This window comes from Pantherophis guttatus, chromosome 7 (genome assembly GCF_059756535.1).
Source record: "Pantherophis guttatus breed Tessera chromosome 7, ASM5975653v1, whole genome shotgun sequence".
Taxonomy (NCBI): Eukaryota; Metazoa; Chordata; class Lepidosauria; order Squamata; family Colubridae; genus Pantherophis; species Pantherophis guttatus.
In genome coordinates, this window is record NC_142069.1 from 42349641 (window position 1) to 42365551 (window position 15911).

The 15911-nt window shown below is 38.8% G+C and overlaps 1 protein-coding gene across 13 annotated transcripts in view; it reads left to right on the forward strand.

Moving 5' to 3' along the window:
- Window positions 1-15911, forward strand: part of PPFIA2 (PPFI scaffold protein A2) — a 218903-nt gene that overhangs the window by 174529 nt on the left and 28463 nt on the right. For all 13 annotated transcript variants that reach the window (XR_015728940.1, XR_015728938.1, XR_015728939.1 and 10 more), the window contains 2 exons: window positions 3490-3644; window positions 7626-7719. Coding sequence is in view for 9 of the 13 variants with exons in the window: in XM_034402810.3 (XP_034258701.1) it covers window positions 3490-3644; window positions 7626-7719 (249 nt within the window). In the remaining 4 variants the exon portion in view is untranslated. The remainder of the gene's footprint in view (window positions 1-3489; window positions 3645-7625; window positions 7720-15911) is intronic.

Here is a 15911-nt window from a genome sequence, read left to right on the forward strand (position 1 = left end):
CGACTTCTGCCCCCCTGTCAACATAGACTGTGACCGGTCGGAGAGAAAGGAGGAGAACCACCGTAGTACGGTGCCTCCCACCCCCAACTCTTCCAACCAGTGCAGCATGATACCATGGTCGATGGTATCAAAAGCCGCTGAGAGATCTAACAGGACCAGGACAGAGGAGCACCCCCTGTCCCGAGCCCTCCAGAGATCATCCACCAACGCGACCAATGCCGTTTCCCTGCTGTACCCAGGCCTGAAGCCCGACTGGAACGGATCTAGATACATCGTTTCATCCAGGTACTGGGGGAGCTGTCGCGCAACCACACTCTCAACAATCTTCGCCACAAAGCGAAGGTTGGAGACTGGACGATAGTTAGCCAATACTGCCAGGTCCAGGGAAGGCTTCTTGAGGAGAGGTCTCACCACCGCCTCTTTCAAGGCGGTGGGAAAGACACCCTCGCCCAATGAAGCATTTATAATCCCCTGGAGCCAGCCTCGCGTCACCTCCCGGGAAGCCAGCACTAACCAGGAGGGGCACAGGTCCAACAAACATGTGGTCGCGTTCAGTCTACCCAGAATCCTGTCCACGTCCTCAGGGGTCACAGGATCAAACTCATCCCAGATAATATTCTCAGGACCTGCCTCCGTCATCCCCGCTGGATCTACCCAGTCGGAGTCCAGATCTTCCCGAATCTGAGTGATTTTGTCATACAGATACTGAACAAAATCCTCGGCTCTTCCCTCCAAGGGGTCCTCCCTCGCTTCCTGATGGAGCAAGGAGCGGGTCACCCTAAACAGGGCGGCCGGGCGATTATCTGATGACGCAATAAGAGCAGCAAAATGGGTACATTTTGCTGCTTTTATCATCACTAGGTAATTCTTAATATGAGATCTTACCTGTGTCCAGTCAGATTCAGCACGACTGGCCCTCCAACTACTCTCTAGGCGTCTTTTCCGGCGCTTCATCTCACTCAGCTCCTCGGTGAACCAAGGAGCCAGGTGAGATTGGCACCGGGTCAGAGGCCGCAAAGGCACAACTCGATCCAGAGCTCCAGTGGCCACCCTATCCCAGGCGGCCACTAGGTCTCCAGTCGAGGCGTGAGCCAGAACCTCGGGGATTGGCCCAAGCTCCATCTGGAACCTATCAGGTTCCATCAGGCACCTGGGGCGGTACCATCTTATCAGTTCCGCCTCCCTGCGGCGAGGTGCAACGGTTCGAAGGTCAAGGCGAAGGAGAGAGTGATCCGACCATGACAAGAGCTCAATGACTATATCCCCTATCTCGAGATCACTCAGCCACTGTCCAGAGACAAAAACCAAGTCCAGTGTGTTTCCCCCCATGTGCGTAGGGCCATGAATTAGCTGGGTCAGGTCCATAGCCATCATGGAAGCCATGAACTCCCGAACCACTTCAGATGCCTCACCCAAGGATGGCAAGTTAAAATCCCCCATGACCATAAGTCTGGGGGTATCAACCGCCACCGCGGCGATAACGTTGAGTAGCTCGGGCAGGGCTGCTGCCACGTGGCAGGGAGCCACGTGATCAGCAAACCCATCTGAACCCCATGCCCCCACTTCACAAGGAGGGTCTCACAGCCGGCCGTCTGAGGAACAGTGGCCTCCCTCGGCCTAAGGCCTTCTCTAATAATAACCGCTACTTCCCCACCCCTCCCCTGTGACCTCGGCTGATGGAATGCCTGGAAGCTTGGTGGGCACATTTCTACCAGAGGGACCCCTCCCTCCAGGCCCAACCAGGTCTCCGTAATACCCGCCAGGTCCACTCCCCCCTCCTGAACAAGGTCACAGATGAGGGAGGCTTTATTTACTATGGACCTGGCATTGCACAACATCAGTCGAAGGCCCGGACCCTGAGGGTCTGTGCAACCTGGAGAACGAGTGGAGCCTTGGGGGCCGGAGCACGCTACCGCTTGAAGACAGCGGGTGGTATATCCTTGCCACTAAGAAAGATAAATTAAAGGATGACTAAGGAAGAAAGATTTTATAAGCAGTAAAAAGAAAAAGGGAAGTTGAGCGTCTGAGAATTGGCAGCTCTAAGGATGTTCTACAAATAGTTACCCTTATCAACTTCAATCAATAAAACATAAAAAACCAAAATGTTAGTAGATCTTAGAAGATAGCAATATTATACTCCATAGTGCCTTACAGCATTCTCTGAGCAGTTTACAAATGTCAACATATTGTCACTAATAATCTGGGTCCTCTTTTCATTGACCTTGGAAGGATGGAAGGCTTAGTCAACCTTGGTTGGGATCGAACTCCTGGTAGTAGGCAAAATTAGCCTGCAATACTACATTCTAACCACTGTTCCACCACAGCTCACCATAACTCCTAGAACTGCTTCTCCTACTTGAAGTAGGTCTATTTCCATTCTAACCAGTGGAATCAAGAAATGGAAGTCCCAATATATATGGAGGACAACTGGAAAGGAAAACTTATCCCAATATATATTTATTAGTGTTTCATAATTACTCATATTCAATAAGAGTAATTTGTAAGTCAGTCATGTAAATTATAACTGTCATATCTCTGAGCTTGTCATAAGTGAGAAATAGTGTACATATGATTTGTGTTTTGAGTTAAGAATCTGATATCATGCCTATACATAGTAATACCTTCCATGTAGATGGGTGGAAGATAGATAGATAGATAGATAGATAGATAGATAGATAGATAGATAGATAGATAGATAGATAGATTCATTTCCATATTTTATTGAAAGAAGAAATGCTCTAGTAAGAATCATACTATTGCTCTCAAGTAAAAAATGGATAGATTATGATAAGCAGGATGAGTAAATAAACAAAGCAATACTGTTGAATGTTCTTCTGACACATCTGCCTAATTAATAAAGGATTAAAATAGAAGTCAAGCTTTGACTTACAATACACAATATCTACTGTTAAAATAAGTACAATTCTTAAATAGGACTCTCTGAAAAATTGACATTGCTACTCTTAGGAAGCATTATAGTCATTGAAGAACATCAACTTATTTTTGAAGGGTAATATAATTACATCAGAAACTTATTTTACCTCAAAACTACTGGAGAAAATGTGTTAGAATTACTTCACCTATTTAGGATAGATAAGATCAAAACAGTAGTAATAATGGTAATCATAGCTTAGATACCATTTAATTCAACATTTGGTTCTCATCAAAAGCCTTTTTAAATCTTTCTAGCCATGCTTATATTAACAGAGTTTTGATGAATTATACAGATATAAGTCTTTTCATTCAATTATTTCAATCAAGATTAAAACATGAAAAATATGCAGTTCTAAATATTACAATAATACCAGAAAAATTCTGGTATTATCACATTATATATCAGAAATTAATTTGATTATTGTTTCCAATTACTAAGACACTCTCATTAGATTTCATAAAACTTGTTTCCACAGCAGACAAGTTGTGGACTTCATTATGGGAATTCGTCAAGACAATAATAGTTTCTCTATTTTTTGTGTGTGTTTTTTTTAGTAGTTTGATTGCATCTTTGGAACCAGAAAGTATTGGCTTTGGCAGTGTCAATAGCAGCCAGGATTCCTTGCACAAAGCTCCCAAGAAGAAAGGAATAAAGTCTTCAATTGGACGCTTGTTTGGTAAAAAAGAGAAGGCACGACTTGGACAGCTAAGTAAGACTTCTCCACTTTCAGATCATAGCTTTCCTGTCATTTTTTTAAAAGAATTATTTTTTTACTCTTTTATAGATACTTTAGCTTCTCTTTCAGCTTCATTTTGCTATTCTGCCTTTCAAAATGATTACGTTTTTTTGATGTCATTCCGCTATCATCAATCATATTTACTGTCATAGAATTATATTTTCTTACGTGATTAAAGGATATAGATTAAGCTTCCAATAGAAGATAATACATGTAGCTCAGGGTTGAGCTGTGAGTCGTTGGCGCTCCCTGAACTTGATTGTTTCATTACCCAACTAGGCAATGTACAGATAGACTTCAATTTATGACTATAATTGAAGTAAAAAATTCTGTTGCTAAGTGAGACATTTGTTAAGTGAATTTTGCCACATTTTACAACCCTTCTTGCTACGGTTCTTAAGTGAATCACTGCAGTTGTTAACTTAGTGACACTGTTGTTAAGTAAATCTGACTTCCCCATTGATTTTGCTTATCAGAAGGTTGCAATAGGTGATCACATGATCCTGGGGCACTGCAACCGTCATAAATATGAGTCGATTGCCAAGAGTCTAAATTTTAATCACGTGACCGTAGGGATGCTACAATGGTCGTAAGTGTGAAAAATGGTCACGAGTCACTTTTTGCAGTGCCATTGTAATTTGAACAGTCACTAAATGAACTGTTGTAAGTCAAAACTACTTGTAATCAATACTAACCTGATGCTAGCACTGAAGATGTTACCTAGTTACCTAGGTAGTGAAATGGCTGCAAGCAAATAACCAAGCTCAGAGAGCAGCAAGAATTCCAAAAATTAAGCTTCCTTTGCTAGTGTTTGTCACATTTTGTGAAAAGATTCCATTCACAGGTAAATCTCCTGAGCTTTAAAAATCACAGACAGTAAAACTTGGATAGCAATTACCAAAAAATATGTTACAAGTGTGACATGAGACAAGGCTACCAACTGCACATAATCATAGCTATCCTTCTATGACTCTAGCTTATAAAGAATTATGATAGAAAATAGATTTCACCCATCACTTATTTGGCAATATTTTTCTTTTGTCAAATTTTTCATTCTTCTTATATTAAAAACAACTTGGAAAAAGAATTGGCTACTTTATAGCTTTCTTGAAGAATTTGCATAACCCCAGCATAAACCTTTATCAAGTTTGTATAGCTGTCCATCTCACATGAATATATAGTTTTATTAGTTATAGTACAGTGTAGTACAGTACAATACAATACAATTTAATGGCCCCAGTATCAATTAATTACTCAGAACCTAAAAAAAAGTTGCAGAGGAAAACCAAAGAATAAATTAGTTAGAATGCATTCTCATTTGTAAAATAATAAAATAGAATGTTCTACAGTGCCATTAAATAAACACTGAGAGCAGAGATGAATGTAATTATCATTTAACAACAATATCTATATGGAGTGATGTAAAATTATGATTTATTTTCTAATATCTGAAGTTCCTGTTCATGTAACTTTTTATATTCTTGTCTATTTAGTGTATATGATGCATCTACCTGGGCAGCTTCTATGGAAAGGATAGGGGAATGTTAGCCTGTATGCTTGATTCATAACAGCCATGAGACTATAGGGGGATGGATTCTCAAGATCAATCAGACAGAGCCCTGGGCACAAAACTTTCTTCTGATTTTTTAAAATTGCTTTATTCATAACACAAATAAAAAACATTGTTGTTGTTTTTCTTTCAGCCATCTCAGACTAATCCTGAAAACAGCATTTTAACTTAAGCAAACATACAAAAGATATGTCTTTCTCTCAGTTCCTTGTTATAGTTTTAGCTATAAAGATTATGGTAGGAAGTAAAGTCAACAGAAAAAGATCTGCTGCTTGCTCTAGCATTGGGAGGTTGAAGATTCCCCTATCTAATGAGACAATTAAGCATATAGCTCTCTGTACAGCTACTCTTAATCTCTGCCATCCAGAATCTTTAGAGGCATTTTGAGCTTCTTACTTCCTTTGGTATTCTTTCTGTAATATAGTGGTAATAATCTCTCAAAGTCTGCTCCTCGCTCATTTTTAATGATCTTGCTTCCATCCTGGAACACTTTAGTGACCATGATAACTGTCAAACCACTAAATCTTTCCTGGTTCTTTATCCATCTTCTTTTTCTCTAAAATTCCAGCTCTTTCTTCCTGCCAGTTTATCAGCCTTTGCTTCCTTTTTGTCCCCCACCCCTTGTGAAAAACTCCTTTTTCTAGAAATTGCTTACCTTTTCCACTCCCCATGATTTTCCCAAACTGACTTTTTCATCTCCAAGTACAGCTGGTCTCTCCGGGTCACATGACATGAACTCAGAGGATGGCAGGTTGTGCTTAACTAAACCATCTGATTGCACTGGTTTGCTCTTCAGCTCTATCCCTTCATTACAGCTTCATTACACTTTATGATTCTGTGGATTAGTAGTAGTAGGATCAATACCTCCCAACTTTTTTCTCAATGAATAGCAAAACAATCAAAAATTGTTTTTTGTTTTTTAAGAAATATTTTACCTAAGCAATTTCATGAACAAAGAGTTTTTTACAAGGGGTGGGGAGAAAAAAGGAAGCAAGAACAGACTGATTAGCTGGCAGGAAGAAAGAACTGGAATTTTGGAGAAAAAGAAGATGGATAAAGAACCAAATTATTGACAAAATGATCATTGCTTTAAGTGCCTTTAACATTGTACATATATGCATAGCCATCATGTTCCCTTTTGGAGTATACAACATTATATAGTGCATATGAAAATATTTAAGGAGAAGCAGGGAAAAAATAGATCTCCCTACCTAAAAAAAAATTGAATAAAAAGGAAGTCTAATTAAATCTGGTTTAAACCAGTTCTCTTCACTATTCTCCTCCATGTTTCTCTATGTTTCTCCTACATTTGAACCATTGATCTTTTCATTCATTATATTTGTCTCTCTTTTTTTGCAGTATCTCAGCATATTTTTGAGAAGAGTTTTACTGTCTTGTCTTGGATTGTTTCATTTTTAATACACATTGATCTTCTATAATATATTTCCTGCATTTCAAATAATGTATTAAACTGTTCAAAATAGATACAAACAATATCATGGTTTCCAGTTGGATACTAATAATACTAAAGTCTCTAAATGCTAGATTGGAGTATTGCTTTAAATTTAAAATAACACACTGATAAAGTATAACACAACAAACAGAATTCTTAAATGTATATGCCTAACGGTTGTAAAGCCAAATATAATGATAATGCCATCTTTAAACTAACATTTGATCTGTAGTAAAGACAATCTACAAAAAAATGAACTAGCATGTACTTGTGCCAACAGTTTTTATTGCTTGGGAAAGTAAACTAGATAATAATTGATAGAAAATTACTATTTACAACATGAGTTACCTATGCATTCCTGCTTAAAAGCTGATTTTGTATGGTTTATTTGCAAAATCTGAATGACCAAAATATAAGATACAGCCAAGCTTTTCTCTCTCCTATCTAGTGAAGTTGTTAGTGCCTTATTCTAAAATGAACCAGAACAAAATCTCAACAAAGTTACAAGTCTAGGATGTCATACAGAGGAATCCCTTAAAAAGAAGCTAATTTAGGTGAAATTGAGCATAAACAATGCTATTTTAATAATCCTTCTGCCAAGAACAGCCATTTTGGCTTGAAAGGGCTTCTTGCCTTTTTAGAAAGTCAAATTAGGACATGAGAAAGCTTGACTAAGGAGAAAATATTTGAGCCTTGCTCCTTACAGGAAAACAAGGAGCGGGGAAATCACCTTTAGCTGGGCACTTTAAAAAGTTATTAGTGGAATCTACATTTTTAAGTTTTATTTTTCATAGATTTAAGGTTACTACACCATTTTTATCTGTATACCGGTATGTGTGTCTCAGAAAACAAATCAAAAACACTTCTGGAAACTAATGGAACATTATTAAAAAACTAAAAAGAGAAAATTTCTTTGCTCTTTTAAACACAGGAGGCTATATGGAAACCGAAGCTGCAGCACAAGAATCTCTGGGGTTAAGCAAACTTGGAACCCAGGCAGAAAAAGACCGAAGACTAAAGAAAAAGTAGGTTGGAATACTTTGAATAAAACACCAAGTACATTTGCTTGTTGAAGAAAAATCAATGTATTAGTACTCATTCTGAGTGCATTTTTAAAAAGCCAAACACAATGGAAGTTAATTTCTACTTTTCAATATGGATTCCATTAAAGAAACATAGCAGGAGGATTCTTTGGATTTGCCTACTGGTAGCCTATTTTAAAATGCAGATATTTTCTACTGGGAGTAGTATTTATTTTCAATTCAACCTGTCACTCTTATGTATCAACTTGGTCAGTGAGTTATTGAACTCACTGCTTCCCATTGCATTTCCTTGAAACCCTAATTCATTTGTTGTGTACAAAGGTTATGATAAAGTGCTATTATTTTTTGATACCTACCCTGTTTCCTCCAAAATAAGACATCCCCTGATAATAAGCCCAATTGGGCTTTTGAGTGCATGGCAATAAGGCCAAGCGTTTATTTTAGGGTTCAAAAAAATATAAGATAGGGTCTTATTTTCAGGGAAACACAGTATCATGTTCCCTAAAGAAAATAAATGTTTTACAAAATCACAAAAGATGCCTTTGGAGAAAAACTGTGGAAATACTTATCTTTAGAACTTAAATTCTGCTGATTTTTTTGAATTTTTTATGCTTGCTTTACCCAAAATCTTTCCAGCATTTGGCAATGTTTATTTGTATCTTGTGTGGGAAAACATATTATGGTAATACACTGTTCATTGCTTAGCTTGAATATTCTACATTATAATGTAGCACTCTCAGATAAAAGATTACTTTGATTATCACAATGCATAATTGATTTGTGACTATATAGAAAACACTGGTAATATCAAACAAGATTATTTCATGCTGTCAGAACAGCCACTTAAATTAGCACTCCAAAAAGAGAAGCATTTTTCCTTAGTTATACTTATTTATTAACAATACAGTTAATAAATATATTTCAATCAGAAACATTTTATTCTAAAAATAATATAGAAGTATTAGATAAACAATTTATTACATTTAATAATGTAAATTCCCTCTTATGCATCATAAATGTAACTTCTACATTTTATTTTATTTTACTTTTTTCTACTGTTGTTTCTTTATAGGAGTTGGAAGGTATAAATCTTGTAAGGTCTTTTTTGTTTCTACTGGCACTCCATGCAAAAAAAAATAGCATCTTTCGAAAAAAAAATATCATCACTAAATATTTTTATACAACCTAAGTACTAAATAGTTAGATGCATTTTGATATTTGTTAATAATAATGTGATAATTTAAATAATATTTTTCGAAAGACCTTGGTCTTTCTATACTTCACTTTCTCTCTGCCTAATAGTTTTCATTTATTTTCTGCTGGCAGATACATATTTTAGATACAATAATGAGCATTTAATTTTCTTTCAAAATATGATAGTAGTTGTTGACATATTTTCCTTAATAGTCTAATAGAAATCGTATTTCATTATCCACTTCCTAATTACTTTTTCTGTTATCAGTTTTCAACAGACAATTCCATGGGGAAAAGTCATGTAAATGAGATTATGATCAGTTATAGTCATAGCTTTGACAAGAAATCTTTGTGGAAAAGATGCTTGAAATCTCTAGATACTGGTAGCACCCTTCAAGCATATAATGACTTCAACCTATTTGGAGCATTCTTTATGTAAATTACTCTGAGCTAAATCTGGGTTATGAATGAAGAAGTTATGTTTGTGTGGGGAGGGTGGGGGGGTTTCCAAAGCAATTTACCACTACATTGACCCTGGTATCAAAGTTTAGTCAAGGTGATTTACTGTATTTTTTCATTAAATAAGCCCAACTTTGTTGGTACTAAAAGCACAAATTACAGAACAGTTTTCATAAACATGTTTACATTCAAAATATGTGTATTAGGGAAATCCCATCTTCAGTTGCTTAAAATTATAATATTGTATATCACTATGTAAGTTGTTTTCCATAACTCCTTCTAATTATCTATCTAAATTAAAAAAATCCAAGTTTTAACAGATTTGTGGAGGCAAAAGGAATGAAAGTTTCATGTTTATTAACAAAGCAAATCCAAAGGCATCCTTATTACAGTTTATCATCTCAGATGTAATTCTGAAGACAGTTGACTTCCCAGTAGGGAAATTATATGATTACATGATCATGATAAAATATTAGAAAATATTTCTGTGTTCTTTGGTGCTAATTGCATTGATTCATTAGTTCTGAAAGAAAAAAACTTGTGGAATGTAAAACTTATAATTACCATATGAATGTACTAGAAGGCTCCAAGAAAGTTCTGCATACTACTCATTGCTAGGCAGAATAATCATGACTAAATGAAGGAAACAAAGAAAGACTGCTCAGGTTAAATAAAAATCCGAAAGGCAGGAAATGCCTTTTTTCTTTTTTAAAAAAACCTTGTTTAGTGGGTGTTTTTTTACTGCATTTTCACCTTTCTATGCTCCTAAATTATTGTTGTTATGGTTTGTCACACAGTCAACCAGATGTTGATATTGGATATGGCACTTACCTGTCAAGTCCCTCCCAAGATAGATATTGTTGTTTGATGATGTTAAAAATGTCATAGCATGTTCCAAGTGAAGCTGCCTTTGCAATTGACTGATGGTTATTTTGTCAATGCCAATGGTGTTGCAGTGGTGCTCCAGATGTTTTCGAGTTGCACCCAAGACCCTTATTATTGTTGATATCTTTGCTTTCTTTTGCCACAGTCATTCTACTTCTATTTGCAGGTCTTTACATTTTGTGACCACCACCCCCCCTTCTTTCTCTTCTATTCTGCTGTCTCACAATATTGCAATGTCAACTATTCAAATTTTTTTGTCTTATCAATAATTGCTAAGTTTGCGGTGTTGTCTGACAGATGTTTGTTATTGTTGTTGTGTTTCATTGCACAATCAGCCAGATGTTTAGACTATATTTGGCATTTTATTATTATTAAAAATGTTAGTTTTATAATCTGAGGCTGTATTTGCATCTATATGCTGATGCAACTGCTCCATTGTCCCTGTGCTTTTATGTCCTTGGACAATACTTTCTATTAGGAGTATTTATTTGTTTGTTTGTTTATATCTCACCTTTATTGTTTTTACAAATAATTCAAAAGAGCAAACATATCCAAATGCTTTGTCCATCCTGTATCTTCATAGATACACGAACACACACACAGTAGCTTCACACTATTTGCTTATTTTGAAACATTTAAAATATCTTTCTATTTTATAAAATCAACCAAGCTGGTAAATAGAAATAACACTCCATAATTTGTTTCACTTAATTTTAATGCCCAAATATACCGTATTTTCCGGCGTATAAGACGACTTTTTTACACATGAAAATCTTCTCAAAAGTCGGGGGTCGTCTTATACGCCGGGTGTCGTTCTCCTGTAACCAGGCAGACCAGCCCGAAAGACTCTGACGAGCCTTAAATGGCTCTGGCGATCTAAGCTCTGACGATCCCAGCTTTGCCTGCTAATCAGGCAATTCAGCTGGGACCGCCAGAGCCACGGAGAAGGGAAAAACTTTTCCCCCTCCGGCTTGCTTACCTTAGCTCAGTGGTTGGGGGTCAAACAACCCTTTCACAGGGGTTTTGCAGGTGGTGCAATACAGAAAAACAAGCGCAGCCCTCGCCATCCGGAATGAATGGTGCTGTTGTGGCGGTGGGGGAGGGGGCGGCAGAAGCGGGAAGAAGCGGCGTTTGCGATGGCTGGAAGCTGTGGGAGTGAAGCACTACTTTCATTTGTACGGCAACAGCATTCCGCCTTGGTATATTTGTGTCAGGAGTGGCGCAAGGCAGCCCTCCTCTTCTGTTGCCTGGGACTCAGAGTGGTAAATGGCTCCTGATCCGGAGAGCAGCTGGATTTTGCTCTCTAATCCAGATGCCAAATCGGCCCCCTGCAAACTCTCGTCTCTAGAGGAGCGCTCCCTGAAGCGGGGCTGGAAACTTTGGTTGGACTGCTTGAGAGAGGAGAGCTTGCAGGGGGGCGATCTGATGTCTGCAATGGAGAGCGGCATCCGGCTTTTTCTCTCCGCTGTAAGAGCGCTGTAAGAGTGGCAGCCCTCATCTCCTAATGCTTGGGACTCGGAGTGGTAAATGGCTCCTGATCCGGAGAGCAGCTGGATTTTGCTCTCTAATCCAGATGCCAAATCGGCCCCCTGCAAACTCTCGTCTCTCGAGGAGCGCTCCCTGAAGCGGGGCTGGAAACTTTGGTTGGACTGCTTGAGAGAGGAGAGCTTGCAGGGGGGCGATCTGATGTCTGCAACGGAGAGCGGCATCCGGCTTTTTCTCTCCGCTGTAAGAGCGCTGTAAGAGTGGCAGCCCTCATCTCCTAATGCTTGGGACTGCAAAATCCAGCTGCTTCCCGGACCAGTCACCATTTACCGCTCCGAGTCCCAAGCATTAGGAGATGAGGGCTGCCACTCTTACAGCGCTCTTACAGCGGAGAGAAAAAGCCGGATGCCGCTCTCCATTGCAGACACCAAATCGCCCCCCTGCAAGCTCTCCTCTCAAGCAGTCCAACCAAAGTTTCCAGCCCCGCTTCAGGGAGCGCTCCTCGAGAGACGAGAGTTTGCAGAGGGCCGATTTGGCATCCGGATTAGAGAGCAAAATCCAGCTGCTCTCCAGATCAGACGCTATTTACCGCTCTGAGTCCCAAGCAGCAGGAAACAAAGGCTGCCTTGCGCCGCAAATATAGCAAGGCAGAATCCTGATGCTGCACTTTCAGCAGACAGATGAGGGCTGCCTTGGCCATCGGCTGGCGCAAATATACCAAGGCGAATGCTCATGCCGCACAAGTTCAAGTAGTGCTTCGCTCCCACACTTCTTTCGGCCCTCAGTCTCTCAGGGAGATGCTTGACTTCCTCTCAGCCCCAAGACACTGGCTGGCCCATGAGATGAGAGAGAGAGAGAATGAGAGAGAAAGAGAGAGAATCAGAATGACACACAGAGAGAAAGAGACAAAGAATGAAAGGGAGAATGAGAGAGAGAGAATCAGAGTGAGACAGAGAGAGAAAGAGAGAGAAAGACAGAATGAAAGAGAATGAGAGAAAGAGACAGAGAGAATCAGAGAGAGTGAGAGAGAGAGAATGAGAGACAGAGAAAGAGACAGAATCAAAGAGAATCAAAGAATCAGAGAGAGAATGAGAGAGAGAGAATCAGAGTGAGACAGAGAGAGAAAGAGAGAAAAAGACAGAATGAAAGAGAATGAGAGAAAGAGACAGAGAGAATCAGAGAGAGTGAGAGAGAGAGAATGAGAGACAGAGAAAGAGACAGAATCAAAGAGAATCAAAGAATCAGAGAGAGAATGAGAGAGAGAGAATCAGAGTGAGACAGAGAGAGAAAGAGAGAGAAAGACAGAATGAAAGAGAATGAGAGAAAGAGACAGAGAGAATCAGAGAGAGTGAGAGAGAGAGAATGAGAGACAGAGAAAGAGACAGAATCAAAGAGAATCAAAGAATCAGAGAGAGAATGAGAGAGAGAGAATCAGAGTGAGACAGAGAGAGAAAGAGAGAAAAAGACAGAATGAAAGAGAATGAGAGAAAGAGACAGAGACAGAGAGAATCAGAGAGAGAGAGAGAGAGAATGAGAGACAGAGAAAGAGACAGAGAATCAAAGAGAATCAAAGAATCAGAGAGAGAATGAGAGAGAGAGAGAGAAAATGAGAAAGAGGGGGGAGAAAGAGAATGATGGGGGAGAGAGAGAAAGAGTGGGGGAAAGAAAGAATGAGAGAGGGGGAGAGAGAAAGAGAATAAGAGAGGGGGAGAGAGAAAGAGAGAATGAGAAAGAGTGGGAGAGAAAGAAAGAGAGGGAGAGAGAGAGCGCGAAAATGAGAGAGAGAGAAAGAGAGAATGAGAGAGAAAGAGTGGGAGACAGAGAGAGAGAGACAGACAGGAGGGAGAGTGCCTGAAGGACCCCATCCCGTACTGGGAGTCCAGGTGCTTCAGCAAGCGGTGCACTGGATTCGTATTAGTGGTCCGCAAAATTTAAAATTATGAAGTTGGTGGTCCCTGAGGTCCAAAAGGTTGGGGACCCCTGGCCTAAGACCATAGGAAAACACATATTTTTGATGGTTTTAGGAATAACTTTATTGTTGGGGATCACCACAACATGAGGAACTGTATTAAAGGGTCGCGGCATTAGGAAGGTTGAGAACCACTGCCTTAGCTGCTTGCCTTGCTTCGCTTGCCTGAATCCATTCCATCAGCAAGCAACTCCCTGCCTGCAATCAAGCAGGCAGGGAGTTGTGGACTTCAACTCCCAGAATTCCTCAGCCAGCAAAACAAAGCTGGCTGAGGAATTCTGGGAGTTGAAGTCTACAAGTCTTAAAGTTGCCAAGGTTGGAGACCCCTGTTCTATTGGGTAAGTTTTTTTCCCCTTTGGGATCTTTAAAAAAAAAATAGTTAATTGGGGTTTTTTTTAGTTGTTCTTTTTTAGACCTAGCCATTTAAAGTTTAGGAAGTTTTAAATTTAGCTTTCATATAAAAATAAAAATAAAATAAAATAAAATAATATTTGTGCAGCTTTCTGAGATTTAGTGTGTTTCTGTAGTGTTTCACTCTAACTACACAAACACACAAAATCTCACAAAGCTGTATGTGGAATTTTGTGTGTGTAAAGTGTGAAAGTTGGGTTTTTGGGCTTTTTGTGGCTGTGTGAGGTTCCTGCTTGTTGCAGGGGCCATTTTGGATCTAGCACAGCTGCTTTTACATTGTGGATGAGCCAGTTGTGTTGTGTTGTGTTGTGTGTGTGTAAAGTGTGAAAGTTGTTTTTGTGGCTTTTTGTGGCTGTGTGAGGTTCCTGCTTGTTTCAGGGGCCATTTTGGGTCTAGCACAGCTGCTTTTACATTGTGGGTGAGCCAGTTGATGTTTTTTTAATTTTTATTTGGTGTGCGTTGGAAGAGGGGTAGTCTTATACGGCGAGTATAGCCCAAACCCTATATTTTAACAGGAAAATGTGGGGGTCGTCTTATACGCCCAGTCGTCTTATACGCCGGAAAATACGGTATTCTGCTGCCAAAAAAAGATCTGACACACAAGAAGTTTTGGATGTCTGGATACTATGGATTTTGTATTTAAGACCTATTCCAGGAATAATTTGCTGCTAGTTAATTGTCTCTTGCTCATATTAGAATTCAATTCAAATTATTCTAACATTTCAATCCAATTAAATACATATGGATTGAGTTATGACTACAACTCCAATAAATTCTTGTTCTTAATCATGCTGGCTCCTGGGACTGATGAAATTTGAAGTACCATTTTCCCTACCCATGCCATCAAATTTACTCATCTGCACTCTTCTGAATAAAAGTGCAGAAGTATAAAACCTTATTATCACCTAATATGAAAAATGCATTCTTATCTTTCTGCTAATTATCCATTTGATCTGGATGATTATGTTCTCTGAATGAATACTGATTCAGTAATACAATAGGTATACATGTATATCAAATGGAAATATTAATTATATTGGATTTACTATTGTTGATGTACAGTATCCATAACTGTAAATATTGCTTTGATTTATTTATTTTTTTAATGAAGATTATACATATATTTTATGTTCATGCCAAGTAAACTGCTGTCCTTACGATATTCATATTTTGGTAATTTCATGGATTTTAGGCTATAGGAAAGCTTAAATGAAAATAAAACCTCAATTTTCACATATTTCATCCAACCCCTTTTACAAGATAAATGTGCAGTAAGTGAAAAAAAATAAAGATTGCCTGAATAGTGTGCTGTTCTAAAACACTGCAACAGCCATAACTTCGAGGATTGGCCATAGCCGCCTCTTTCAGAACCATTGTACCTTTGACCAGTCACTGAACTGAACAAATGGTCATTAATTGAGGACCACCTGTAGAACAAATACCGTAGAGACAATTTTCTACTGCAACAAAAACAATAGTTCCTGTTTTCTTTATTGTTAATGTAAACACCAATTTCTGTTCATAATAGTTGCCTTCTGATATGTCAAAAGAAAATTACTAATCTATAGTACAGTAGAACCTCTGTTCACGAACACTTCTGACCACAACCAAATCGGGTTCCAACCAAAAAATTCACTTTTTTTTTTCACGGCCGATTTCCACTTTTCCGCCATTTTTTTATAAGCGCCAAATTTCCAAAATTAGGTTCAGGTCACGACCAAATCAGTTTGCGACCAAAGTTATGGAACGAATTATGGTCATGACCAGAGGT